Source organism: Eurypyga helias, unplaced genomic scaffold, assembly GCF_000690775.1.
Source record: "Eurypyga helias isolate BGI_N326 unplaced genomic scaffold, ASM69077v1 scaffold15548, whole genome shotgun sequence".
In the NCBI taxonomy this organism is placed as follows: domain Eukaryota; kingdom Metazoa; phylum Chordata; class Aves; order Eurypygiformes; family Eurypygidae; genus Eurypyga; species Eurypyga helias.
This window is the reverse complement of record NW_010266386.1, coordinates 1-11927: the sequence shown is the minus strand read 5'-3', so window position 1 is coordinate 11927 and position 11927 is coordinate 1. Positions and strand designations below refer to the sequence as shown.

Below are 11927 nucleotides of genomic sequence, written 5' to 3'. Positions count from 1 at the left end.
TTGAAAAATAATTAATAGTATAATAAAAAAAATATAATAATGCAAAACCCCTTCACTCCCCCCTCCCCCCTTCCCCTTATTTCTCTGCTAACCCCACACCATCCACATATATACACCCCACCCAGAGACGGATGGGTACCAATCGTCTATACAAAAAGAGATCAAAATTGCTTACAGAGGAAAAATTAAAACTCCTGTGCGCTAGAAGCACTTTACAGCTTGGTACGATCTAAGAGGATGTCAGAGAGGAGAGCAAATGCCGCAGCCTAAAGATCTGGTGGTGACCCCGGGGAGCTCGGTTCCTCTCCTCCGCTCTCCCGCACCTCTCCCCCTTCCAGCAGGGCTGTTTGCAGATGAACAGGCGTGGGCAGAAACAGCCGAGGGCCGACCTCGCCGCAGACGGTTTTGTAAGCAAGCTTCGGAAATGGCTATGGGATGGGAAGCTGGAGTTGCTGGTGGCCTCGCAACAGCGCCAACGGAGTCACGACGGCTTCTGCGAGTTGTTCAGGTTCTGCAACGAGAGGGGAAGGGTCGGGTTAGGAGGGTGTAGTGGACCCCATCCTGGCAGCATCTTCTACGTGCACATCAAGAAGGGGACGAGGGGGAGTAACAGAAAGCCACAGCACGGGTTACTACAAAAGCATCCACCACAGAGGAGAAGACACTGTCCACCCAAGGAAAGAGGTGGGAGGGGATGCGCTGACTAGCTACCCACACCCCTCCCCTCAAGCATTGCCTGGCTTCAACTACAGGGTAGGAATTTGACAGAGATATCATATCCCTAAAAAGAAGGCAACCCTCCCACCCGGGTCTGCACTTCTGAAGCTGCTCTTTGATCCATGCAAGGCAAGATGGCAGAGGACTATGGTGTTCATTCAAGCAGTCCAATTAAACAGCTCTTGCTCCCCGTGAGGGCGGACAGTGTCCCTCCCATATGCAGAGGATGTCACTGTTTGTCCATTGTTGGCACTGCCAAGAAGATGCAGCTCCCACTGGCCTCACCATGGAGCCAGCATGGGGACCAGACACCACCAGATGGGGCGAGCAGGTCTCCCTCCTGTTGCCTGACACCCCACAAGGTTTCACAGGCCCTAGAGCTGCTTCGGGCACAGCCCCAGTGCAGGGTGGTGACAACCGATACCCACCAGCATGTGGCGAGGACCACAAAACCAGAGACAACCGGCTAAACAGAAGCAGGACCAGCGGCTGGAGGACACCATCCGCTTGAGGAGAAGCCCAAGGGGAGTGATCACAACAAAGACATTTCCCAATTCACAAAGCTACACAAAACAGGGTGGGTAAAAACAGACTAGGAAACAGCTAGGAAGGTTTCTCCACTTCTTTTTTTTTTTTCCTTTTACTACCTAAACTGCCTCTTACAAGCACCAAGAATGCCATCCAGGCTATGAGGCAGAGCGGGCTGAGCTGTTCCTATTATCTAAGGAGACAGAAGGACGGTTAGGAAAAGCCACATGCATCACAGCCATTTACCTTGGAAATATTAGTAAAGAGAAAACTTTGAGAAAGTGACAAACGGGTCGTCTTTAAGCATGAAAAGTGAAGGGGAGAAGAAGTGAGGGGATCAGGTTGTTGTTAAAAAGTGCACTTTGGATCACAAACCAAGCCAAGGAAAATAAATGACAACAACAGGTAGTTCCACAACCCCAAACCAGCTCAACCCCATAGTCAGGAGGGCTCTGAGGTACACAGCCATGTCCCCAGCCTCTCCATGTGTCCCTTGGTCTTCCTGGATGGGGGTCAAGACCCCAACAGTGAGGGCTGATGCAACGAAGTGCCCATTGCCAACCAAGTCCCATGGTGCAAACTGGGAAGGAGGTACCTTCCATGTCCCCTGACCCCATAGAGGTTGTGGTGTGACACCGTGAGGGGCCAAACACACATGTGGTGTACAAGCCAACAGCCTCCAAGAGGTAACAGCAGTCTGAATGCCACCAAGCCTTTAGCTTGCTTGCAGTGTCTTCACAGGTCCCTCAAAAGCAGCCTTTAAGTCCCACACTAGTAGGTGGAGGCAGGCTCCCAGCAGCTGGAGATGTTAAATTTGCTGCCGCCAGCCTACACACCAGGAAGGGTAATCATCACTGCCTACTCCAGCAGAGCTCCTGGTCTAACAAAATCTGATGCAGCCACCGCGCAAACTCAACATCAGAGCGTGTTTTCAGCGTCCCAGCCAGTACTGAGGCATGCAGTGCTTTTTATTACAATACGAATGGCAAAAAGGTGGATGGAGTGATAGACAAACCAGAAATGCTTTCAAAGCAAACCAAGACCAGGCACTTCACCAGGGGCTTTTGTGCCCATGAGTGGCAAGGGAAGGAGCATAGGCAAGCAGGCCATGCTGAGCTACTCAATCTCTACATTCGCCCAGGAGCATGAGCATGATGATCTTCCCCAACCCATCCGCCAGCAAAGCCATGTCTGACTTCTCTAACTTCCCTTTTCTCATAAACATTTACTCTAAAAGGGGAATAAACATGAGGTTCACTAGCTTTATGTGCAATCAGGGCTGAGTTCTGGCCCAGCCATGTTCTAGCAGATCCCTCCATCTTCAGCCCACAAAATGAACCAGCACACGGATACTCACAGGCTAATTTTAACTGGTCTCTAGAGAACAAGACGACCCCTGGGCACTGCCCCAGCCTCACCTGAGCTGCAAAGTCCCCTGGTCTTTGGGAAGATATTTGAGCACAGCTCAATGCCTGCTGCTCTCAAGGATGTAGCATGAATTAGGTCCATCCAAAAAGGTTTCGAATAGAAGTTGTCATATCCATATTACACAAAAATCTAACATCACTAAACCAAACCATCAAAGCCTTGATTATTCAGAATTAGTGCATTAAATGCTCAAGACGTCTTGTTTTCTTAATAGAGCTAGATGAGGACAATATACTTGCACCTATTCTGCCCAAAGACATCTAAGGCAGGCTGTTCCCAAAATCCAGGTTTGGAGAACTGTAGGTGCCAGGACCCAGGATCAGTCCAGCTCCGGATGACTCTCTGCTGCTCCCATGCAGGTGCTAAAACCCTGTTGGGGCCTGAGGTCAGAACCTTCTCAGATTCTCTGTGGTGTCACTCAGACACAACTCAGAGCCCTTGGGAGGGGCTACACCACTGGGTCTGTCACCCAGTATGGTGTGCTATTGCAGAGGAAGATTACTGCAAGAAAACCCAAAAGCATCTCCCATCTGGTGACTGTCCAAGGAGGAGGCTGGGAATTTAGACACTGTCAGAGGTTAAGTGATCATTTGCTTCATTTCTCAACAAAATTGTGACATTTAATCAAGCTAGGATACTTAGTGGTCAGACAAAGCAACATCCATAGTCTCCTCTTTACCTTTCCCAAGTCGTATGCAAATACCCCCACAGAAATATTAACTCCAAGAAGTCCATACCCCAGCCAGGTTTCACAGCAACAACAAAACAACCGTGGGATGGCAAGAGACATGGAAAGGGGGAATAAGACGCAAGAAGGTACTTACAGGCATGCCTTTCCTAGTAAAGGCTGCAGAGAGACAGAGAGAATAGAGAGGTGTCAGTAACGCTGTGCGAGACCGAGCAGAGGACACTGGACAGCAGTGAAGGACGCTCCAACAGCGAGACCTTCCAAACCCGAATCCGGTAAAGGGTTTGTTGCAAGACTCAACCAGCTCAAGCAGAACCCCGAAAACTGAGAGACAGCAGAGTTGCCCCACTCGGTGCTTGCTGGGGTGGGAAGGACATGCGAAGCAGCCACCAAGCAGAGCAGTTGGAGGAGTATGGCACCCTTCCTAGCCTTCCCAGGGTTTGGCTAAGGAGGGGCTGGACAAGACAGCAAGATCCAACAGGCAGCTGGTGGAAGAGCAGCATAGTAAAAGGGCTCCTATGTATCTACGCTGCTTCAACAGTACCACCCCAACTCCTTAACGAGCACAGGGTGGGGAGTTTTGTTCCTGGAGAAGTGTGCAGCAAGCAAGGTCTCTTCATGGGTGGAAGAAAGAGGAGAGGACACATGAGCATCACAGCAGCTACCCACAGGGTTTCACCCAGGGCTGCAGAAGGCAGCTGGGCTCACCATGCCAAGAGTCTTCTACTCATTTTGGTCCATTTTGCTGATTGCCCCAGGAAAGAGGAGACCCCTCTAGTCAAAGATGAGTCCTGACAGCTCCTTCTCAAGGAAAGCACAAGAACATTTCCTTTATTGCAATGCCAAGGTCTACACCAGAGCCGAGAGCATCCAGTGGAAAGGCACAAGCCCTTCCGGTCCTGCCTGCTCTATAGATGCGGCTCTTCAGGAGGTTGACACCACAATAACCAGATAGTGAAGGCACAAAAACAATGAAGCCCACAGATTTGGGGGGAGTTTACAATGCTCTTAAAACCCAACAGAGGATCAACAGCAACCCTTCACCAGGTGCTTCCAAAACCAACCCAAGGCAGGGAGGGACAGCAGCCGTGGGAGAAAGATGCAACCTGTGCTGCTATCTGAGATGCAACAAGTGCAAGCAATTACCCAGCTTCAGGAGCAACAGGAGGAGGACAACAAACAATAAACCAACAAGAGTAACAACAGAAAAAAAAAATAAATAAAACAAAACAAAAAAAGAAGAGTTCAACTAACTTGTCCCGGCAGCTGCGTGGGCACTTCCTGAGGAACACAGCCTGGCAAGGCAGAAGAAACAGCCACATGCTCCTCAAAGCTGTTGATGCGAGGTTTTTTGGTGGGCTCTGGGCTTGCTAGAGGGGTAACGCTATTACGTCTCATGAGCGGGTTAGGTCCCTTCTTTGCTTCCTAAATTAGAGTGAGACAAAGAAAAAAAAGTAAATAAAAAATAAAATAAAAGGGAAGAAGGCGACAGTTATAAAGAAAAAAAAAAAGAAGCAGGATGGGTTTGGTTTTTGGTGTGGGTTTTTTTATCTCTCCCTTAAAGCAGCCTCTGATTTTCCCCCCAGTCGCTGTTGACGTACAAAGGATAAACTGAAAGGCTCTGGACACCAAAAAAAAATAACCCTAATGCAAAATGTTCAAGAACTCAGTGTGATTTCCCAAGACAGGGGAGGGCGGCGGAAAAACCAATACAGAAAGGCCCTGCACTCAGAAATGAGACAGACTTCTCCTTAAAAAAAAAAAGTAAATAGATTACAAAAAAAAAGCCTAGTAGTAATCAAAAGGCATGACTTTGCATGACAGAGGCACCAATCAGTCTCCTCCTCAAAGCCAGTCCCTCTGACCCAGCGAGGTATGTGAAAGGAAGAGGGAACACTAACCAGCCCAGGCTGATAAGGAATATTTGGGAAGTAGGGGCAGAGCAGCCAGCGAGGGTTGGCAGGGCACCAAGCTCCAACTCAAGCTAGGTGGGATGGAGAGGCAGCATCCATACAGCCAAGCAGAGGGACCCAAGTGCTTCACATGTGTCTTGCTCTATCCTACCCATAGCCCACAGCTCTCCTGCCATCCCCATTGATGGCTCACACAGCAGGAAGAAGGATTGGCTGCCCCAACTACAGCTGTGGGGAGGGAGAGGTGGCTCAGATGCTGCCACCTGCCAAGGTTGGGAAGCAAAGGAAGCAAGATATGTGGGCCAAAAGGGAACAGCTCCGACTGTTCAACATCAGCCAGGCTCCATCACCACTATGCACAAGTTGGAAAGGTCCCAGCAGCTGGGACATGCACTGCCAAGATCCCTGGGGTCCTCCCTTGGGTGGCTGCCCAGACCCAACCACAACCTGGTGTCCCCATCTCTGGCCTCTGAGCTCCTGGTGGAGCCAGGGCAGATGGACCTGACCTATAGGGTGGTTTTCCTCCATACAAGGACTCTTCTCCCTGCAGAATCCCCAGCCCATCGCGGCCATCTCCCACCCTACAGAATGGCACTGTAGCCATGGGCACGCCATGAAAAAAACTAAAGGCAGGAGATGTTGGTCAAGGTGTTGAGCACAGGCTCTGCCAGTCAGCCACTTGGGAGATTTGGGAGAAGTCAGCTTCCCTGTCCATGGCTCCATCCCCCACTCAGGTGAGCGGATGTCTGGACAAGTGAAACACCAGGGAGGAGCTTTCCCTAGTCCAGCTTTAATCTGGACCAACACAGTGAGAAGCAGGTACATGCAACTGTCCCTTTCCCTCAGAAAACCCTCAAGTGGTCATGTCTTTGCAGAGCAAGAACCCATCTGATGCTCCGATCCTCCAGCAGCACTGCAAGCATCTAGTTGAGCAATCTCCCCATGCCCAACCCGGGCATCCTCACTGCCAACTGACCATAAGGGAAAGAAGGGGGACACCAAGGGATGGCTCTGAGGAAAAGAACACTCACCTCTGGCCGTTCCCTGTGGGTGTTGATGGCTTCGATATTCAATGAGATGGACTCCACCCGGCAGCCTGCAGAAGGGAGCACAAGGAGATAGAGAGGCCATCAGCAAACCTAACAGGCATGGGATGCTATGAAGTGCTCCTCCCCAGACCCCTGCTTTGTTCCCAGAGACAGCCTGGATTTGGGAGAAGGTACAAGGCAAACCCCTTGGCATGTTCAGTAGAAAGGCCGTACTTACCATAGGCCACCGGGGTCAGCTTCAACACTGTGTGAAGGGGACATTTCAGGTAGGGCATTTCATCTGCAGAGAAGGCAAAGCAGAAGGGTTATCCCATCCTCCCCTCCAAAAGCAGGCTTAGACATCTTCATCAACATCTAAGGCCATCCCACTCCAAAGAGATGCATGCTCCAGGCCCTGCATGGACCTGAACACATCTCCTCAAGCTCTGTCATCCCTCCTCCCGTAGGACCAGTCCTTCCCAGGGACAGAGAGCTCACCTGCACTTTTGTCTAGGAAGTATGCCAGGAGACAGCGCATGACAGCCTGGTGACAGATCACAAGGACGTTCTCTTGTCTCTCCAGCTCCATGATGACGGGCTCTAGGCGCTGCACCAGATCTTGGTACGACTGAGACAGAAGAAGGCAAAGGGGATATGGCATAGAATCAAGAAAACCAGCACCTCACAAGAAAAAATGGTCCTTGTCTTGGTCCACCTATTGAATTCATGTCCTTGCTAAACTAAACCAACATAATTACTGCTGAAAATAGGCCAAGTTCAACCAAGTCTCATCTTCAGGCTACTCTAGAATGTAGCTACTTCTGCTCAGAGAAGATGCCAGCCTACCAGTTTTCCATCAAGTCAGTGGGGCTGTTATGAAGTGATATGTTTCTTAATGAGATCTTCACATACCATAATTTCACAAGAGCTCAATGCAAAAGGTAAATGGGAGCCCTGACCCATTTGATTCTAATTTCTTGGAGCACTTGCTGCTCCTCTGCTCCAAGTGCAGAAGAGAGCATGAAGACAAGGCCACGTTAAAATAAATGTCACATCTCTGATGGTCTCCTTGCAAACCTACCTCCCCAGAAGGATAGCGGTAGTAATATTTATCCTGATCACGTAAAGCAAATTCTTCTGGATGCTGCTGCCTGATTTCTTCATATGTCATTTCTTCACACACACCCTGCCAGAACAGGACATCCACGGAGTTACTGGACATACTCAAGTCAAAAAGCATCAGCACACCCAACAGGCAAAACTTTTTCCAAAGCAGTCATCTAAAATCCTTGGAGCCAGCTACAGAGCAGTCCTAAGCAACCTGCTCACGCAACATCTTGAAGCACCATCACAAAGTAGAGCCAAGATCAGAAGCCAGGTTGTGAGTACAGCTGAAGTACCACCCTTTCCTGCAGAAAAATCTCCCCACAAAAGGCGAGATTTAGGGAAAAGTGGAAAGGCCATTGCTATCACGCTGTCTGCCAAGCATCAACCAGCATGATCTAGCTGTTCTTACTGCGAAGATACTTACAGCATCTATCTCGTTGAGTGCCTTCCACTGCTCGTAGGGCAGCTGGAGAGCTTCTGCCGTTTGGATTGTCCTCTTCAGTTGGCTGGTCCAGACTTTGAGATCCTTCAGGTTCTGCTCCTCAACAAACTTGCTCAGTGCCAGTGAAAACTGTGGAACATGAAAGGCAACACAGGTTAATTCCTGATTCACAGCTTCCCAATGGGCCTTCTTCCCTGCTTCCCAGTAAACACTGCTTTCTCCAGGACCTCTTTTGCCTTCCACAGGCAGATGCATTAGCCTTCTGCTCTGAGATGAGGAGCAGCCACACATGAATTGATCCCCAACAGCTATGAGAGGTATGAGAACAGAGAGAAAGCAGCAACCTAATGCCATCAAGGAACAACATCAGCATCCAAGAAAGAGAACCACGACCTGGGTTCTGCTACAGTGCTGTGGAAGATGCCTGGCCACCCTTACCACAGCTCTGCTTATTTGTCATAGAGCTAAACTCATACTACAGGACATATCCTGTAGTCCTTGGTAACAATCACACCTCAAATGACTCCAAAATAGTAGCAAGCCCAAACAGCTATTAACCTGGAGCAGCATGTTTGACCAAGTCTTTGAAGAATCAAGTAGTGAGCAACCTGAAAGCACCCTCAGAGTTGGCTATCTCTACTGAAGGGTGGCAGCAGGCTTTCTGTATCCTGCCCTTCCTGTGCAAGGTCTGAACCATCTCCATGAAGATACTCATAACCTTCTCTCCTAGGGAATTCTGAAGCCCAGTCTCTGTTAACCCTAACTACATACAAGCCTACATGCACACTGATGGCTGTAAAGTCTTGTTTTGAAGCTGTGCTTAACCCAAATTTAACCAGCCCAATAGACGGATGCACTGAGAACCCAGCTGCCATCAAATATACACTTAGCCCAATGCATGGCATCTACTACAGCCAAATCACTCCTAGAAGCCATAGGGGAATATTCCCTTCTCCCTACCTTCTTGCCCCTGTTGGAGAGGCCTGAGTCACCTCCAATCTTCCCCTTGAGGTTGAACTCGCTTTCGCCGTGCCGACAGAGATAAATGGTGCGGGGCTGGACGTGGATGTTCATCAGGTAGTAAACGATCCTGCTCTGGATGTGATCCTGAACCCTGTTGACCAGGAACTGCCGACCAACATCAATGACTTTGATGAGAGAAAGCTCCCTAGGGAAAGCACAGCAAGGATGAGAGTGGTCAGTGAAGAAAGCAGAAAGAAACACCTTCCTTGCAGAACAGCCTTATGAGGTATCTCCGTCAACATAATCACCCAGTTAAAAGGATTTCCTGCAGGCTACTTTCAACAGGAAGCCAACGGGTAACAGCGATTCACGGAGAGCTAAGTAACACCAGTGTAATCACCATTCCTCCTTGCAGCAGTAAAGGGGATTAAACAGGACTAGCAGGAAGCACGTTCCTCCCCAGGACAGGGCTCAGGATCAGGATAATCAACATAGGGCACACAGACTTACTTGTGAGCAGTGGAAAGGTGGGGAGGTGCCTGCATGGTCATGCAGGACAGCAAAGGTCTTCCCAGGGCACACAGCTAGGTGGAAACCACAGGGCTTACTCAACCCTGTGGTTTGAACCTGTTTAAGCAGTCCCTTCCTTTAACTGACAAAAACACCTCAGAAACACTCAAAACCAAACTGCTTTTCCAAAGTCTTTGTATTTAGACCTGCAAAATCAGCGTATCCAAGTCCATAGGAACCTAGGAAGGTTTCAGTGTCTGGCTCCCTGGCACAGGGCTGGGCAAAACTAGCATTTTCAAGAAAGAAGCCCAAATTCACAGGAAGGCTTGACCATACATTATTCTAGCACAGTTCTATATTTGAATACTAAGTAAAATACAGCTCCATACTTCGTTGCTCCTCCCCTGGGAGAGGAAAGGCATTCAAGCCAGTTCAGAAATCAAGAAGTTTCTTACTGGTCATAGTCATTAGGGTCAAGTGGCTGGTAGCTGGCTTGGTAACAATTGATCCTCTTCATGAAGTCCTCCATGGCATCAGTCGAATTACGGTCCCGGTAATCAGGGCTGGACAATTTTACTTCCTGCAGGAGACAAAGCCCACCGCAACGAGAGGTTAGGAAGCTTTCCAAGCCAGACCACACTCATCTCACATTTCAAAGTCCTGCCAAGATCCATCTATCAGCTGAGCCACTTTGTAGTCATCACTTATCATTGGACATAAAAGAAGCCAATGAGACCCAAAGCTGAGCACAAGGTGAGAAAATCTGGTATAAACCATGGCATGACTGGTATAGATGCATGTCAGCCCACTTCCATTCTCCCAAGAGCTGGGGTAGCACCTCACCACTCACAGTGACAAAACTGAGCTTTCTTATTGTTAAATAAAAGCACCAGGTTTAAGCAACTCAAGCTGAGAATGCAAAATGCATGTGCTTAGAGAAGATGCTTATCCCAGGCCTTTTGAGTCAATAAAGCTCCAGGAGTAAGAGTCAACCTGGCTGTCCAGCATCTTGAGTTGGCAGGATGGCAACATTCAATCCCATTCTGTGCATTATTTGCCACAAGCTACTGGGCTGAAAGATGCTAGAAATGTTCAGTGTGAATATCTAGAACTCTCATGGACTAAGTTCTGGCTGAACTACTCTAACAAGCTCTTTTTCCTTAAGATTATTGTTCGAGTAAGTGTTACACATTGGTAACTTCACAAGCAATCCTGAATAACAGAATCAAGCCACGTGTGGCAGTGCCCCAGGCCCACAGCTGATTTTCTGCACTGATCCCATCATTAAGAACACCATTCATCTGCTATGCCCCATGGAGCAAAAACCTTCGCTCAGCTAGTAGCCCATTCTCTCTGTCAAGTGTTAGTTTCCAAAGAAAGGGATTAATCATTAAGAACACCATTCATCTGCTATGCCCCATGGAGCAAAAACCTTCGCTCAGCTAGTAGCTTATTCTCTCCCCCGTCAAGTGTTAGTTTCCAAAGAAAGGGATTAAATCCTCAAAAAACTCCAGCTTCAGGGTGTTGCCAAAAACCTTCGCTCAGCTAGTAGCTTATTCTCTCCCCCGTCAAGTGTTAGTTTCCAAAGAAAGGGATTAAATCCTCAAAAAACTCCAGCTTCAGGATGTTGCAAGAAAAAAGGGTGAAAAAACAGAGGAAACTGAGCATTTTATTAGCATCATGGAGAAGGCTGTGTGCAACCTCCCAGAAAGCTGATCACTGGCCATGGGACATAGATCCCAGCAGGAGCAAAAGTCATGCTCTAGGTCCCATCCCAGAACCCTTTGTGGACTACATTCCAGGGGCAGAATAAACCCCTTCTCACACACTTTGGGTATCCTGCAACACATTCCCAGACACCATAAAATGGTTTGCAAGGCTCAGGTGTACAACTGGAGATAAGGCTGGAGCACAGCCTGGTGCAGGGAAGGACACTTTCATTCAAGTTAATTATGCCTAGGTAGACCAATTGACATCTACCTGCCCTACCCAAGCCTAACTGGCAAAGGAGCTTTTCTGCTGCTGGGAAAACAAAAATCCAGCAGCTCCCAAAGGGGCTGGGAAGCAATGCTTTATGCTGCTGTCCCAGCCAAGACACCTCCAAGATTCTTCTCAACGCAGACACCAATAGATTTTGGAAAGCTGCATATGGCTGAAGTTGAGTCTAACTGCTCTCTGATGGGATTTAAGCCCCTGAACACACCCATCACTTCCAAGAATTGGGGCTTGAGAGGGTCACCAAAGCATGTTGCATACATTTCTCTCCTTGATATCAAGCTATAGAACAACAGAAATGCAGAGAGCATGGATGGGAACTAGAGAAAGACTACAACAACTTTTGTTTTCATCAATTCCAGGTGGCCCTGGGAGATAACAGTTCTTTTCTCATCCCTGGACAAAAGCATCATAAAGAGATAAAAACCTCCTAATCCTCAACCAACTCTGTCAAGATATTCTGATAAGAAACCAGCTGAACACAGGTGGGAAATCCTCCCATGAGGGAAAACAGAAGCAAGGCATTTCCACACTTACCATAACATTGGTGGCAACTACAGTGTGATCATTGCAGACAGATTCAATGAAGAACACCTGAGAAGCAAAAC

General features: G+C 48.6%; 1 protein-coding gene across 1 annotated transcript; it reads right to left on the bottom strand.

The window, feature by feature from the left end:
• Positions 1 to 481: 481 nt before the first annotated feature.
• On the bottom strand, positions 482 to 11919 carry LOC104505447 (6-phosphofructo-2-kinase/fructose-2,6-bisphosphatase 3-like; the record flags this gene model as incomplete). The annotated part of the gene is made up of 10 exons (XM_010157067.1): positions 482 to 511; positions 4616 to 4786; positions 6306 to 6370; positions 6541 to 6603; positions 6801 to 6930; positions 7384 to 7488; positions 7834 to 7980; positions 8812 to 9019; positions 9780 to 9904; positions 11857 to 11919. Coding segments are annotated over 10 exons (1107 nt in total), but the record flags the coding sequence as incomplete, so codon positions are not given.
• Positions 11920 to 11927: the final 8 nt, after the last annotated feature.